Below are 17,124 nucleotides of genomic sequence, written 5' to 3'. Positions count from 1 at the left end.
TCCATATTTCAGTGTCAGACAGGAAGAATTGAACAATTTGCAATGCAACAAACTTTTATTAAATATGCAATTTATAACTTGTTGCAACCGTCCCCAAACCTATCAGCCATGACAGAACATCATACACCTGCTAGACACACTGACTTTGACACATGCTAACCATGTCACTTAGAAGTCAACAAAACAATAATTCAAACTAAGTAAGTTTTGATTAATTCATATAAGATGTCAGGACAGCATGACAAAATTACATCTCATGAAAAAAAAAAAATACGTTCAATCCAAAACAAGTTTTGTTCAATAAATGCAGCAGCAGATGTTGAATATGTCTACTGTCTTCTTGGTGGGGGGAGGGTCTAACTGTGCATGGTCTAATGTGACCATTTAGTGATGCCACTAAAAGTCATTTCCAATATAGTGATGGCTCAAAGTGATGCTTGAATCCTCTCTCTTCTAAGTATGTAAAACAACACTTGATGCAGAAGTTATATGGTGAGAAACTCAAAAGCTCAAAGTCAGATAGAGGACAAATTTGGAACAAATACTAGATTTATTTAAAATAAATGATTCAAACTACTGATATTGTGGTTCATTTCTTATGCAAAATTACATGGAACCTTTTTCTGTTTTATTACAGGTAATTTATGTTATTGTTTTTAATTGTGAAACTAAACTTGTTTATTCACAAATTCTGTGGGATACATCTGTGGGATCTTTTTGGATTGTGAGATTATGAGTTATGAATATGTTTTGAGTTTTGAATAGATTGTTTAAAAGAAAATAAGATTTGAAATGTTACAGATATCACACTGCTTTAATAAAACACTTTAAGCTGAAAAACAATTGCTTTATTTTATTTTTTTAGCGTATATAAAAGTGTAACCCAGTATACAAGCCTCTAAAAAATCATGGTAGTTCCTCTACCAAAGAAATGTTGCACTTAAAGGAATTAGATTGTATAGATTCGCATAAGTGTATTGACCGCTGTAAATATATAGCAGGTTAACTAGTGAAATTTGTAACTGAGACGGTCATGACAGAATCACTTTCATAAGAATGGCACTTCCTTTGCTGAATATGGATGCTTGTGTCTTCAGTGTTTCTTGATGGTGTTAATTTGAGTCCACAGCAAAGACATCTGAAGAACTTCCTGTACTGCTGCCTGACCTGGACAAGAATGAGAAGAGAAATAGTTTTAAACTCTGGTTAAAAAAACCAAAAACACAGAACATGTCCAGGTTATTTTCAAGAATTAAATTTTAGAAGATGAGAAATGAAAAATGAACTTAACCCTTTAGAACCTGAAGCTAAAATAGGTGTTTTTCACATATTTAGATTTTTTTGATTGTACAATTCTGAAACAATGTGCTATCTTAAAGTGTCATCTTTTTCAGAAAAAGATTAGCTTTCAACAAATTACAGTTATTGACCATTATTGTGTGGTGAGTTTGTAAAAAGAATTTATATAGACAAAAATAAAAAAAACGAGAATAAATTTACTGATTTTTATTTAGAAAAAAAATCATGAACGAAAGAAACTAACACTTTAAAGTTGAAAAATGAACTATAATACATATATACAAGTCTTTTTTGTGACATTGGGTGGCACAGTTTTCATTAAGGACACTTTTTTTTCATACACGCACACATACAAATGCACGCATTCATAGGCACGCACACGCACACATACACATGCACTCACTACATGAAAGAGTAACGGCCATCCGCTTCCCAAGTTTCATTAAAAATCATCCCAATCCCCTCTTCTGCTGTCTAACACTTCTTTCGCCATGTATTTGTTTGTTTCTTTTATTATTTTATACAATCCAAAACACTCTAACCTGCCACGCTTCGTGTCTCTCTGTTCAAATCCTTCCTTCCCGCGCTGCTGTCATTTGCAGACGGAAAGCATGAAATTACCGTAATAAGCCGTATATTGCCGAAAAGCGTATGTTGTCTACTGTCAGGGGCAATTTGAATGGTTTTGATAGTGCAAAAGGTTGAAGAGTTACGATCAAATGAATACAGCTTGCTGGTATGTGTCGGAACCAACACAGCCGGTTCTAAAGGGTTAAAGGGTTAGTTCACCCCAAAATGAAAATTAGCCCATGATTTACTCAAAGTTTGATTTACATAATTTACCATGAAGTCATACATGATTTACCATGAAGACATCCTAGGTGTATATGACATTCTTCTTTCAGACGAATACAATCAGAGTTATTTTAAAAAATGTCCTGGCTCTTCCAAGCTTTATAATGGCAGTGAATGGCCGTTTCGGTGAAAGAGTGACCCTTGACCTGACGCACAACGTAATGATGAACACGGAGATAGAGCAAAACAAAACACCAGTCACAAATTAGTTTAAAAAGACACATTTTTGAGAGAAAATATGAGAGGAGGTTGAGTTTGTTGCCCAGCCCTGTTTGTTTGAACTGCGAGAGGCGTCAAAGCTTACGCCACTCCTACATCTACGTCATACATGCGTCACTGGTTACTCTTCTGGTGCAGTCTGCCGGAAGCTAGTTGTTTTAGTAAATATATTTTTCTCTCACAAACATGTCGCTTCACTTCAGAAGGCCTTTATTACTGTATGTACACACACCGCCGCCGACTTGAGCTTCCAAAGTTACCGAAAGTCATTCATTTTCAATGGAAACTGGCTTCTCTCAGCTGCAAGGAGCGTCAAATCCAACGGCGCCGTGTTTTGAGCGACCAGAGCATCAATCAGAAAGTTGAAAGTAGCTCAACTTTATGGTAATGAGCTATGATGCGGTTCAGTGGCAAGCAGCGGCAAAACGCCAGCAACCAATCAAAATATAGACGTCCTTCGCGCTGGCTGATTCCGGAGAAACATACGATGTAAACTTTCATTCCTACCAAAACATTAGTTCAGAGAAAATGGAGAAGCTGATCATCGCCGTTGCTGGGTTTCCTATCATTTATGATATGACATTGTTTGCATATAGGGACCAGTTACAAAAGAATGAGGCATGGGATAAAATAGCTGTGATATTTGATGATTTATAATATTTTTAACTAGTACTGATAGATACTCAAATTTGTCTCTGTCTTGCCAGTAGGGCTGCACTATGTATCGTTTAAGCATAGATATTGCGATGTACGAATCCACGATAGTCAGGATGTGCGATGTCAAGAATAGGTAGGCTATCATAGTTGATCCGTGATTCATTAAACATACGGGCCAGCTGCTCCCCGGCCCTTGACACATGTGATTCACGGATTAATTGCACAGTTTAACCATCATAGAGTGAAAGTTTGCCTGTGTTTTTAAGTCCTGTCAGTTTAACAGGGCGCACTTGACAGGGCATATATAAGAACGAGCAGAGAGAGAGAGAGAGAGAGAGAGAGAGAGAGAGCCCCGGCCGCGTGCACTCACCTTCACCGTCTTCAAACAACACGAGCGCGTCAATTGTTTTTTCTGTTTACATTTCATGGTGTGACACTTCTCTTCTCCCATGATCGAACATAGAATGCTGCTACGTCAGAGCGGCCAAAGCGTCAACAAGCTTCCACGTACTTTTTGACAAGCGTCCTTGACAGGGCGGCCAGAGCTTCTTTGCAGCTCAAGTCGGCGGCGGAGTGTACGTACAGTTAACCCCCCAGAGCCGTGTGGAGCACTTTTATCATGGATGGATTATCAACAGAAACGGCCATTCACTGCCATTATAAAGCTTGGAAGAGCCAGGACATTTTTAAATATATCTCTGATTGTATTCGTCTGAAAGGAGAATGTCAAATACACCTAGGATGACTTGAGGGTGAGTAAATCATGGCTAATTTTCATTTTTGGGAACTAACCCTTTAATATAAAGTAGGTGAGAGATGATTTTCTGGTAGACTGCCTGTACTGATGTCTGACCTGATTATTGAAGACACAATAGACCAGGAACATGAAGGTTCCCTGCTGGGAGTTCAAGATCAGGAAGGGGATCTCCAGCTCCTTCCAGAAACCCAGAATCCAGGAGCAACCAAGAACCACAAACTGAGCCAGTGTTTTAAATGTCATATTCCTGCAGAGAAAGATGGAGAGTTAATATATATATATATTTATTGATTATATTGTTGTGGAAAATCTGCAATTGTCGTGTTATAAGTATGCCTTTTTGTCTGTAGAACACTTCTGTATTGTAATCAACCACACTTGAAACTTGTTTATTATGAAAGTGGTTTATGAAGAAAACCTCTGCAATTGTTATTGTAAAATATTTTTTTAAGAAAGTGGTTTATAAAGAAAAACATACCACACTTAATGTTTTAAGCATTAATTAAAAAGCACAGAGAGGAACAAAACATGTATTAGAAAGAGCTTTGCTAAAGAAAGAAGATAAATGCAAGCATTACCGTTGGATGTGTTGCGGACGAAGCGCAGAATGCAACAAAGAAGAAAAGTCTGAAGAAGGAGGACTAAGAGGCGAAAGGCTTTATAAAGACAAGTCCAGGATTGGATAAATTGTCCATAAAAGGCTGAAAGGAGAAGATGAAGGCAGACGCTGATTCTTAATGGCCTCTCCGGTGTTGCAACGCTTGTAAACGATTTACTCTTGATGTTGTTTTGTCTTGTTTTTTTATATATTAGTACTTTATATGTAAACTAATTAACCTGTAGAAAATACAACTATATTTAATTGAAACTAAGAAACTCTTTTGCTACTCTCGCCTGCCAAAAGTCTTTGATTTCTAAAAAAAGTGAGCTGAACAGACCATGAAGAAGTCTTCTGACCAGAGGATTGTGAGTATGAAAATTCAGATGCTTATGATTTAGGACACATTTGACTTTACCTAACCTGAGAATAATCAAAATAAGGTTAAAGGTGTCTAGAAATATGAAGCATATAACAATATACACATTTCATGGAGTGTTCAAATCATATTGTTTGTTACTTGGTTCGTTTCATATGTGAAACTTCAGCGTTCAGATTTTTCAAGGTGGAGGTCAGACTGATGATGATGTAGATGAAGAGAATCATGTTTAACTGCACAGTAAGAGAAACAACAGTAATTAATCTTTAATCACTTTTCCTTTTAATACAAAGTCATGATGAGAAATGTGCTTACTGCTAGTATGACGCAAACAGGTCCCTGAAAACTCCAGATAAAGCCTTTATCCATTTTAATCCAGCACCTGTTTAGAGGAAGAAAAATAATTAAATGAACAAACATGAAGGATGAAGGTGTTGATCTCTGAGTCGTTCAAACTAAACTCACTTTTCACTTCCGTAGCCTTTAGGATTCACCCCAGCAGACACGGCCACCACAACCAGAGCAACCGTATATCCAATCACACACAGGAATCCACTCCTAAGCACCCCCCTCCTTTTGGAGCTGATCTGTGATAGGTTCTTCACACAGATGAAGAGCAGCACAGCTTCAATGAACATCCACACAAAGCCGGAGAGAAAGAGGAAGTGCAGCACACCTGATATCACGGCACACAACACCTGGAGATCATGAGAGACGGTTATGATGATTCTCAGTGAGACTGTGCTGAACTGTAGGGCTCCTTCATCATTCTCACCTGATGACGGCGTATCAGGCTCAGGAACTGTTGTGTGAGCAGGAACAGAAGGTGAGCCAACAGAAGACTCACGCAGAGGTTGATTCGAGCCACATTATTCACTCCAGGACTCCACTGACAAAGGGCAAAGGTCAACAGGGCCAAACTGAAGAACACCAGCCCCACGATCACACACACCAAATTCAACACGTCCAGCTTTGAGTCGCTCTGAGGAAACATGTCAGAGTACATGAGTGCCAAATCTGTGCTGTTCTTCAATGCTCACTATAAATGTTCTCGTACCTCTGATGGGCGGCTGGTTTGCATGATGAGAGCGAATGTGGACAGATGAACACAGGAACACACAGTGTAGCTGCTGTTGGTCTCTAAAACAGAACAACCATCTACAATCCACTCGCTGATGCTCCAGTACACACAGGACAGAGAACTGCCGGGGTCAAACTCCTGCAAAAAGAAGAAAGAACATGCAGAAAATAGTATAACACTGAATATTAGATGTTTTCAGATGTTCATCAGTTCTCAGGTTGGACAAAAACACATTTCAGTCTCTCACTCTGATGTGTTTGAAGGTGAAGTTGACTGGTTTGGTGAGTTTACTGTTGGTGGTTTTGGGAAGAGTAACTGAGATCACAGTGGACATCATGGTTTTAATCGTGTCAGTTGATGTGTTGAAGAAGTCTGGCTTCAGTAAATTCTCCATTGTGTTATAACTCATGAAAACCACAGAAGCTGATCCTGTGTGACAGAAACAGAAGAAACTTGTATTCAACACATTAAAACGTACTCGGTTACTAACGTAACCTCGGTTCTCTCTAGAAGAGGGAACGAGTACTGCGTAAGATATCTTACGCTAGGGGAAAATCCTTTTTCCGCGAGATATTGAAGCCAAAAATTATCCTTAATTTTGTAATAATGCAAAACGCGTTGCGGCAGCATGCAGACATAGGCGAGGCAGCTCGCGCGCCTATTGGCTGCTCTGCGGCAACTGCAGCAGCCTATCGAGCGAGGCCTGGCGTGACGCCAGACCCAATCAGGGCACTTCGCGCCCGCTGCGTCACGTCCCGCCGAAATGGGCGTGGTCTAGGCCTATAAATACCGCTCGCAGGCAGCTATTATCTGGTTTTTCATCATCGAAGCAACCAGAGTGTGTGCATGCACGGCAAGATACGCAGTACTCGTTCCCTCTTCTAGAGAGAACCGAGGTTACGTTAGTAACCGAGTACGTTCTCTTACGAGAGGTCTCTCGTACTGCGTAAGATATCTTACGCTAGGGGACCCAATGCAAAACGCCGTGCATGCTGAGATCTGACACCAAAGACCCAAGGGCGAAAGCCCGGGGTACATATAGTGCACAATCACTCAGGGAACTCACAGGGAGTCCGGGAGGAGGGAGGGGCGAAGCCGCACTCTTCCACATATGGCAGCGTCGCTGAGACGCGAATTTCATCATACAGACAGGGCGGGGTGCGGCCTGAACTGATGGGGGAATGTGGGTCTTACACAGTTTGCCCAGGCACATCTCGTGCTGTTACTTTTTACTGTCGAACATTGAGCTGTGCTCAGTAGACGCAGCATTCTGAGCTGATCGCATCAGGTCAGATAATACTGGTAAACTTAGACCGACAGCAGCCTGGCCTGCAGGGCGGGAACCTCTAGGTTATAAAACCTTATAAATGTAGACGGGGAGGCCCAGCCTGCCGCCATACAAATATCTTGCAAGGCAATCCCACTTGACCAGGCCCACGAAGAGGCCATGCCTCTCGTGGAGTGCGCTCTGACACCCAACGGGCACTGCATGCCCTTGGAGGCGTATGCCAGCGCTATAGCATCAACTATCCATCTGGATAGGCTCTGTTTCGACGCGGCTAGTCCCTTAGAACGTCCGCTAAACAAAACAAAGAGCTGCTCCGTCTGTCTGAAACCAGACGAGCGAGACACATAAGCTCGTAATGCCCTGACTGGGCAAAGGAGGCTCGCGTCTCTTTCCTCATCAGGGACCGGTAGGGCTGACAGGGAGATAACCTGCGCCCTAAACGGTGTGTTGAGGGATTTTGGAACATAACCGTGCTTAGGTTTGAGTATAACTTTTGAGTCATTAGGCCCAAACTCCATGCACGCCGCGCTCACAGAGAGCGCGTGTAGATCCCCTATGCGCTTCACTGAAGCGAGAGCCAGCAAAAACACCGTCTTGAAAGACAGGTGTTTCAAATCGATTGACTGTAAGGGCTCAAATGGCGCACCTTTCATGGCTTCCAGAACCGTAGAAAGGTCCCATATGGGGACTGAGGGAGGTCTGGGAGGATTCAGTCTCTTAGCCCCTCTAAGGAAGCGGATGACTAAATCGTTCCTTCCTATTGACTGACCAAGCGTTGTTTCTGAGAACGCTGCTATAGCCGCCACATAAACTTTGAGCGTGGAGGGGGCCCTGCCCTCATCCAACAGCTCTTGCAGGAAGGAAAGCACCTCCGTCACACCACAGTCTGTGGGTGACACACCACGGGCTGTGCACCAGCCCGAAAACACTGACCATTTCGAGGAATAGAGTCGTCTCGTAGACGGAGCTCTAGCCTGCGTGATCGTGTTTAATACTCCTTTAGGGAGTCCAACATGTACCCGTTGATGGCCCAGACATGAAGGGACCATAGTTCCGGGTGAGGATGCCAGATCGAACCGTGGGCCTGTGAGAGGAGGTCTCTCCTCACTGGTACTGGCCACGGGGCAGTACTTGCTAACTGCATCACGACTGGGAACCAAGGTTGGTTTTTCCAGAGCGGTGCCACCAGCAGTACTGAGCATCCTTCTTCCCTGATCCGTTCTATCACCTGAGGCAGGAGAGAGACGGGGGGAAAAGCATAGAGCGGGCGGCGGGGCCACACATGGGCCAGCGCGCTCCTGCTCTTGGAGAAAAATTCCTGACAGTGAGCGTTTTCTTGAGACGCAAACAGGTCTACTTCCGCTCTGCCGAATTTCTTCCACAGCAGTTGGACTGTCTGTGGGTGTAGAGACCACTCGCCTGCCGGAACATTGTTCCTGGACAGTCTGTCCGGTACTATATTCAGGAGCCCTGGCACGTGCGCTGCTCTGAGCGAGCGCAGGTTGCACTGAGCCCATACCAGGAGGCGTTCTGCCAGCCTGTACAGGTTCTTGGACCTGAGGCCGCCCTGGCGATTTATGTAGGACACCACAGACATGTTGTCCGAACGGACCAAGACGTGGCGTCCTTTTATTTGGGGACAAAAACGCGTCAGCGCGTTGTCTACTGCCAGCATTTCGAGGCAGTTTATCTGCCCTCGAGCAGCGCTCCCCATCCCGAGGTGGACGCGTCCGTGGACACCACTTTCACCCTCGAGGAAGTCCCCAGGCTTACACCTGATTGGTACTAGTCGTTCGCTCTCCAAGGTTTCAGAGCTGTGACGCACTTCTGATTGACCTTGAGGCGAAGCGAACCGGATGCCCACGCTCTGCGTGGGACTCGCGCTTTCAGCCAAAACTGCAGCGGGCGCATGCGGAGCAGGCCCAGCTGGAGCACTGACGATGCTGAGGCCATGAGACCTAGCATCTTCTGAAATTTCTTGAGCGGGACAGACGCGCCGCAGCGAAACGAGTTCGCTGTGCGTTGAATGTCTACCGCGCACTGTGGTGATAGTCGCGCTATCATGGACAGCGAGTCCAATTCTGTGCCCAGGAAAGATATCTTCTGACTGGGTGACAGAGAGCTCTTCGCCCAATTGACACTGAGACCCAAATCCTCGAGGTGATCGAGTAAAATGGTCGTGTGTTCTATGAGCACTGCGCGAGATTGCGCTAGAATCAGCCAATCGTCCAAATAGTTCAGCACTCGCATGCCTCTCATTCTGAGGGGTGCGAGCGGGTGCGACCCCCTCAGGGGTCTGAGGGGTGCGATCCATGCACTTCGTAAATGTACGGGGTGCCAGGGACAAACCGAACGGCAGGACTGTGTACTGATATGCCTGGCCCTCGAAGGCGAATCTCAAATATCGCCTGTGACGTGACGCTATCTGTATTTGAAAATACGCGTCTTTCAGATCTATTGACACAAACCAATCTCCTTGGCGAATCTGCACAAGGATTTGTCTGGTCGTGAGCATCCTGAACTGTCGCTTCACAAGCACTTTGTTCAGTTGCCTTAGATCTAGTATGGGTCTGAGACCCCCGTCTTTTTTCGGTACCAGGAAGTATCTGCTGTATAGCCCTCCTTCGCTCTGAACTTGAGAGAGAGGCTCTATGGCCCCTTTGCTCAATAGTTTCGCCACTTCGGCTCGAAGTAAATGTGCTACTTCTGTTTTTACCGTGGTCTCGACGCGCGCCACATTGCGGCGAGGGCGTCGGCGAAACTGCAGCGAATAGCCTCTTCTTATAATGTTCAGCACCCACTTCGAAACCCCGGGCAGCTCTGCCCATGCGTCTGCATGGATAGCTAGGGGTTGAATACGAAGCGCGCTCCGCTCGCTCAGCGATGGAGAAGCTTCGGCGTGCTGCAACACAAGCATCGCACTCGTGACATTTGAGGCATGGGGCGCGCTGATAACAGCGGGCAGATTGCCCGCGCTCGACTCCTCTGCGGTGGTCAACCGCGAGGGGGAGGGCTGGGCGGTTCCCGTGGGAACTGTCATGTCTATGTGTGGATGTGGGCGCGGGACCGCGGGCACATTTATCACACCGAAAGCATCGTTCGCTTGCGTGAAGCGAGTGCACGTTGGTTTCGTTTTTACAGAAACCGTGAGACATGCATAACGCGGTGTTAATGGGCACTGGGTAGTGGGCACATTCACCATGTTTGAAGCGCAACCGATCTGAGTCGGTTTTATGTGCGCGAGCCCTGTGTGACAGGCTGTGCTTGTGTGTAGGGATGGGCACTGGGCAGTGGGCATTCTTACTACACATGAAACACCATCGGCCGTGGCCGAGACACCAGAAAATACACTCTTTTGGGGATTTATCTGGGTAGCCGTGAAAACGGCATTTGTGTGCAGGCAAGCGGGTGACAGAACCGACTTGTTGGCTGCAGAAAACACTGGAACAGTCACATTTGCTGGAACTGGATGAGCGAATAGCTTTGGTGTGAGTCTGGCCGCAGCGGGACTTAAACACCGTCGTTTTCCTAGCTGTGCTAGGACGACTTCGGGGCCTCGGGCTTCACCGCAGTCCTAGGTCGCGGGCCACGTACGGCGGGGCGGCGACCGGATGAGCGGGAGCGCGGTCTCGCGCTTTGGGCCTGGCGGCGCTGTGAAGTGGAGGCAGTGGACGGTGGCTGTGGCTGTGAGCTCTGAGCAGACGGTTTCGCACGGCCTGCTGCAGAGCTGGAGCGCTTCGGGAGGAAGTGCTTCATAGCCTGTGACGCTTTTTGTACCTCTGCGAATCTCTCCGCGAAATCCTTGACGGAGGATCCAAAGAGGCCTGTGGCGGAAAGCGGGGCGTCGAGGAACGCGGTGCGCTCAGACTCGGCCATTTCCGAGAGCGTCAGCCAAAGATGTCTCTCAGTCACGGTGAGAGAGGCCATATTCCGTCCAATGGCTTGCGCTGCAGACTTAGTAGCACGGAGAGCGAGGTCCGTGGCACTCCTTAAGTCCGGCACGCAGATCGCGTCAGGTCCTTCCTCATCCAGCTTACGGAGGAGATCGGCCTGGAAGATCTGAAGCGTTGCCATGGTGTGCAGCGCTGACGCAGCTTGCCCGGCGGCGGAGAAAGCGCGGCGGAGCAGGCTTGACGTCGTGCGGCAAGCTTTAGAGGGTAGGGCCGGCTTAGCACGACGTCCAGCGGAGGGCGGGCATAAGTGGGCCGAAAGGTATCCTTTGTTCTTGGCATCGTCAACAGCGGAGAATGCCAAAGAAACAGCAGGACGCACTCTAGCCGAATAGGGGGAAGCGCGCTCCCCAGGCAGGAAAAATCCATCCAGCCGGTTGTGAGCGGGCTGCTCAGGTGAAGACCACTCGAGGCCGAGGCTCGCCGCGGCCTGTGCGAGTACTCGCATGAGCTCCGTCTCGATGGACGCTCTCTTGCCTGACGACGTGCGGGCAGGGGGCGTGGGGTCCTCAGAGCCCGCCCAATCCTCACTGCCTGACGCCAGGATAGAGCAGGAATCATCCTCTCCCAGCAGGGCTTCCTCATCCACGATGTCAACGGAAGCGGCGGCAGACGGCGGCCGCTGTCCGTCAGGAGGCGAGGCTGACGAAGCCGGGGAAGCAAGCGGGCGAACCGGCGAGCTTTGGCGGCTGAGGGAGGGTTCCGGGGCCCGCTGGGCACGGCGCTTTTTACGGCGCGACGCCGCGGCGGGCGGGGGAGCAGTCTCGGTGAAGAAGGCTAGGCGAGTCCTCAGAGTCGCCATTGCCATCAGCTCGCAGTGAGGGCAGCCGCCGTCAGCGAGCGCGAGAACTGCATGTTCCTCACCCAGGCAGGAAACGCAAACCACGTGGCGGTCCCCGTCGCTGAGTGTGGCTCTGCATGAGCCGCAGGAAGGCATCTTTAAAAAGACGCTAGCTCTTTTAGAATGTGTGTCGCGGCGGCGACACACACACACAAATAGAGTACAGTGTAAACAGAAAGGATATAAGCGCCGGAAAGCGCAGCAGGAAGGCAGGAAGGCGGCGCGGCCAGCGACTTCAGTGACTTGTCCCGCTGAAGGTGCTCTCTCTCAGACGGCGCGGCTTCTTCTCCAGCTCCAGCGATGCGTGTGCTTCGCTTGAAGGATGAAAAATCAGATAATAGCTGCCTGCGAGCGGTATTTATAGGCCTAGACCACGCCCATTTCGGCGGGACGTGACGCAGCGGGCGCGAAGTGCCCTGATTGGGTCTGGCGTCATGCCAGGCCTCGCTCGATAGGCTGCTGCAGTTGCCGCAGAGCAGCCAATAGGCGCGCGAGCTGCCTCGCCTATGTCTGCATGCTGCCGCAACGCGTTTTGCATTATTACAAAATTAAGGATAATTTTTGGCTTCAATATCTCGCGGAAAAAGGATTTTCCCCTAGCGTAAGATATCTTACGCAGTACGAGAGACCTCTCGTAAGAGAACCTTTAGTTAAATGTGGTTTAGTGATATATCTTCTAAAAATGTTTTATTTAAAATGTTGTATTAAAACACATCTCACATACTTGTTTCATTGTTGTTCTTGGCGATCCCAATGAGATCGATGTCCACAGAAGAATTCGTCGTGTCAAGTCGAGGGATTTTATCTAAGGTGACACTGGGTCCAACCATGAAGATTTCAACCTCTGATTTAGAAAATAAGCAGTTATGTTTTGTTTTTTTGTTTTTATTAAAGTTGATTCAATCTGCACAAATGTGCAAAAAACTAAACAATAAAAAGACTAAAATAAAATAACTATTTCATCTAATTACTAGTTTGAACTAATCAGTTAACTTTGTACACAGCAAAATCCACAGAGTTAATTTAAGTCAAGCTGGTAATGCTGTTTGTGGAGTTGTTTAATCCTCTTTAGCAGAGATCTTGAGAGATGTAATGTCTTCTTTTATCTTTAGTTGATTCATCTTAGGGTAGTGGAGACCGGGGAGTGTTGCAACAGGGGATGGTTGCAACATGTAATTTTTCTCCAATCAGAAACAAGCTAGATTGATGACACTCATACTGCACATGCACAGTTAGACCCTTCCCCCAACAAGAAGACAGTAGACATATTCAACATATGAATAATAGTATAATAATACTATAATATTATAGTAGGCCTAAAACAGTTAATATTTTCAGAATTCTATATGCTCAGTGAGACAAAAAGCTAAAGTTAATCAGTGAAATTTAAGGTATTTTTAACATGTTGCAATCATCTCATGGTTGTGTTGCAACTGTCCCCTGGGTTGGGGTCAGTTGCAACATCTGGCTTCTTCCATTTAAATAAATACTGTGAACGATATGTCATACAGGTCCTTCTCAATAAAGTAGCATATTGTGATAAAGTTAATTATTTTCCATAATGTAATGATAAAAATTAAACTTTCATATATTTTAGATTCATTGCACACCAACTGAAATATTTCAGGTCTTTTATTGTTTTAATACTGATGATTTTGGCATACAGCTCATGAAAACCCAAAATTCCTGTCTCAATAAATTAGCATATCATGAAAAGGTTCTCTAAAGGAGCTATTAACCTAATCATCTGAATTTACTAATTAACTCTAAACACCTGCAAAAGATTCCTGAGGCTTTTAAAAACTCCCAGCCTGGTTCATTACTCAAAACCGCAATCATGGGTAAGACTGCTGACCAGAAGGCCATCATTGACACCCTCAAGCAAGAGGGTAAGACACAGAAAGAAATTTCTGAACGAATAGGCTGTTCCCAGAGTGCTGTATCAAGGCACCTCAGTGGGAAGTCTGTGGGAAGGAAAAAGTGTGGCGAAAAACGCTGCACAACGAGAAGAGGTGACCGGACCATGAGGAAGATTGTGGAGAAGGACCGATTCCAGACCTTGGGGGACCTGCGGAAGCAGTGGACTGAGTCTGGAGTAGAAACATCCAGAGCCACCGTGCACAGGCGTGTGCAGGAAATGGGCTACAGGTGCCGCATTCCCAAGGTCAAGCCACTTTTGAACCAGAAACAGTGGCAGAAGCGCCTGACCTGGGCTACAGAGAAGCAGCACTGGACTGTTGCTCAGTGGTTGCTCAAATTTTGCATGTCATTCGGAAATCAAGGTGCCAGAGTCTGGAGGAAGACTGGGGAGAAGGAAATGCCAAAATGCCTGAAGTCCAGTGTCAAGTACCCACAGTCAGTGATGGTCTGGGGTGCCATGTCAGCTGCTGGTGTTGGTCCACTGTGTTTTATCAAGGGCAGGGTCAATGCAGCTAGCTATCAGGAGATTTTGGAGCACTCCATGCTTCCATTTGCTGAAAAGCTTTATGGAGATGAAGATTTCATTCTTCAGCATGACCTGGCACCTGCTCACAGTGCCAAAACCACTGGTAAATGGTTTACTGACCATGGTATTACTGTGCTCAATTGGCCTGCCAACTCTTCTGACCTGAACCCCATAGAGGATCTGTGGGATATTGTGAAGAGAAAGTTGAGAGACGCAAGACCCAACACTCTGGATGAGCTTAAGGCCTCTATCGAAGCATCCTGGGCCTCCATAACACCTCAGCAGTGCCACAGGCTGATTACGGCCATGCCACGCCACATTGAAGCAGTCATTTCTGCAAAAAGGATTCCCGACCAAGTATTGAGTGCATAACTGAACATAATTATTTGAAGGTTGACTTTTTTTTGTATTAAAAACACTTTTCTTTTATTGGTCGGATGAAATATGCTAATTTATTGAGACAGGAATTTTGGGTTTTCATGAGCTGTATGCCAAAATCATCAGTATTAAAACAATAAAAGACCTGAAATATTTCAGTTGGTGTGCAATGAATCTAAAATATATGAAAGTTTAATTTTTATCATTACATTAGGGAAAATAATGAACTTTATCACAATATGCTAATTTATTGAGAAGGACCTGTATATAATCATCTTTATATGGTATGGGTAATTAGCAGACAGATGCAAGTTTAATATATACAAATTTGGTTGATCTAGTCCCAATAGTCTCTGAGTAACTGAGAGAAATGCAAAAAGTGTTGCAACTGTCCCTGGTCTCCCCTACGTTTACACGACAATGATACGCTTAAAACTCAGAAGTGTTTCCTTTGAGTTTTCAAAACTTTGCATTTTCAGGCACCCAAACTGACTCTTTGTTGTTGTGGAAACGAACGGCCAAAACTTATAAAAAGTTTTACGTTTTTAGTTGAAAACGGTGTCGTGTAAACAGACCCTAAGGCTGTGGCTGAAGCGGGTGTTCATCACTAATGCTCAATCATCTCTTAATTAATCACTTAATTATCTCATTAACTTTAACACCGTTAACACTAGGCTTGTTTGAGATGAGCAAAATCTGCGCAGAATCGATCACCGGTGATCAGCGCCAGATGCATGCCGGTTAGAAATGTGTCCGAGTGCGGTCCGCCTTGCTCTGATGTCATGCTGACGTATGTCAAAAAACTCTCGCGACCGCAAGGCGCACGTGTCGGATTCTGCAGTCGAGCGCAGTTGCTCTCCACTGACTGCGCTGATCAAAAGCATGATGGGAAACGACTTACTGACGACACAGCTTAATGATCATTGGTTTAAACAACCGTGATGTATTGTTCTCTTTTAAAATGTTTGATTTTAAAACTCTGATATCATGTTTTATACGTTATGTGTGAATATTCCCAAACTATCTGACAGTGCGATCTCTATGGGTTATGCAATGTAATTTTTATAAAAAATAAATAAATAATAAAAACACATATGTCTGTATTAAAGAAAAAAAAGCTTGATAAACATGTATTTGGAATGGAATTAAATAAGTAGGCTACTTATGGGTGTCTTGTTCATTATATTTATTTTCATATAAAAGCAACAGAACTTAAATTCCATCCAGTTTATTAGCAACACTGTGCAAGAGCGTGAATCCCGCGATATCCATCTTTGATCTCACAGGTGTCCGATCCACTGCGGGAAGAGAGAACTGTCCGGCTTGCCTGCTCTTTTTTCACTCCTCCTCTCACTGCAGCCGCCTACTCTCGCATACATTTCAGGCGAGGCAAGTCGCATCTCAAACAAGCCTAATCTTTAGATTGGGACAATATGTACTCTGAGCAGTGTTGATTTAGCACTGGGGATTTTGCTGTGTGCCTGTAACGTTGTAGTAATCATGAAGACATTGATTAGCTTGTTCAGGTGTGTTTGATTAGGGTTGGAGCTAAACTCCAGGAAAGTGGATCTCGTGGTCCAGAGTTGAGAACCCCTGCTCTAGACTATATAAACTCCCTGATGTCATATATAAGCTCAGTTTTATCATCAATAATAACAGTTTCTCCACTCACCAACAGCAGCAAGAGTAAAACTGACACTGTCATTTGTGTCTGTCGGCTTCACCAATGTAGAGATGAGTTTCTCGTTGGCTTTTAACATACGGTTTCCGTTGGAGGCTAGTTCAGCTGGGCTGACTGATGATGAAGACTCTGAAATCTCTCCTGAAGCGTTGAGCACCATATTCAAAACATCGGTCACTGGAGTCTAATTTATTGATCAGAAAAAAAAAGAAAAAAAATACTGTAAATGTAAATATTAAGAAAGCCAATTAATCAGACCTGCGATGACAATCATGTAACTGACAATTACATTTGATTTGATTATTTAAAAAAAAAAATTCTCTTGAAGACTTACAGTCAAAGGAAGCTCTTGATCTGTAATGTTCTCGATCTGCTCTAGAAGATTTTGAAGCTTTTCAGTCTGACTCTGAAATCAAAATTGAGAAGACAGAGTCCACAAACTCATTCTTTCAATTGGCTTTTGTATGCAGAGTATTCACAGCTTATGGACTGAATGCCCCCATAAACCATCAGCAATTATTAGAAAAGCACATTCATATTTCAGATTACACACATATCTAAAATGCGCATGTTATTGCACTGCTTCAGTTTGGACTATTATTGATAGGAGTCTCTACAACTTCAATTTCAGAAACTCAACTTACGTTGCATCCTTCCAGCGGCGTTATATTTATACCTGCAATGACAGAAATCAG

General features: G+C 45.2%; 1 protein-coding gene across 1 annotated transcript in view; it reads right to left on the bottom strand.

Annotated features, from left to right (window-relative positions):
- Window positions 1-520: 520 nt before the first annotated feature.
- LOC309493640 (uncharacterized protein) overlaps window positions 521-17,124 on the bottom strand; it is a 544,011-nt gene continuing 527,407 nt past the window's right edge. The window contains exons 9-20 of the mRNA XM_082162808.1: window positions 17,074-17,105; window positions 16,764-16,835; window positions 16,421-16,613; window positions 12,649-12,768; window positions 6,093-6,274; window positions 5,822-5,983; window positions 5,540-5,746; window positions 5,230-5,462; window positions 5,080-5,146; window positions 4,906-4,997; window positions 3,884-4,034; window positions 521-1,167 (exon numbers count right to left, since the gene is read on the bottom strand). Of these exons, the coding sequence (XP_082018934.1) occupies window positions 1,003-1,167; window positions 3,884-4,034; window positions 4,906-4,997; window positions 5,080-5,146; window positions 5,230-5,462; window positions 5,540-5,746; window positions 5,822-5,983; window positions 6,093-6,274; window positions 12,649-12,768; window positions 16,421-16,613; window positions 16,764-16,835; window positions 17,074-17,105 (1,676 nt within the window). The 3' untranslated portion in view covers window positions 521-1,002. The remainder of the gene's footprint in view (window positions 1,168-3,883; window positions 4,035-4,905; window positions 4,998-5,079; window positions 5,147-5,229; window positions 5,463-5,539; window positions 5,747-5,821; window positions 5,984-6,092; window positions 6,275-12,648; window positions 12,769-16,420; window positions 16,614-16,763; window positions 16,836-17,073; window positions 17,106-17,124) is intronic.

This window comes from Leuciscus leuciscus (genome assembly GCF_965113295.1).
Source record: "Leuciscus leuciscus genome assembly, chromosome: 3".
Classification (NCBI taxonomy): Eukaryota; Metazoa; Chordata; class Actinopteri; order Cypriniformes; family Leuciscidae; genus Leuciscus; species Leuciscus leuciscus.
The sequence above is the reverse complement of the archived record's forward strand: the minus strand, read 5'-3'. Positions and strand labels throughout refer to the sequence as shown.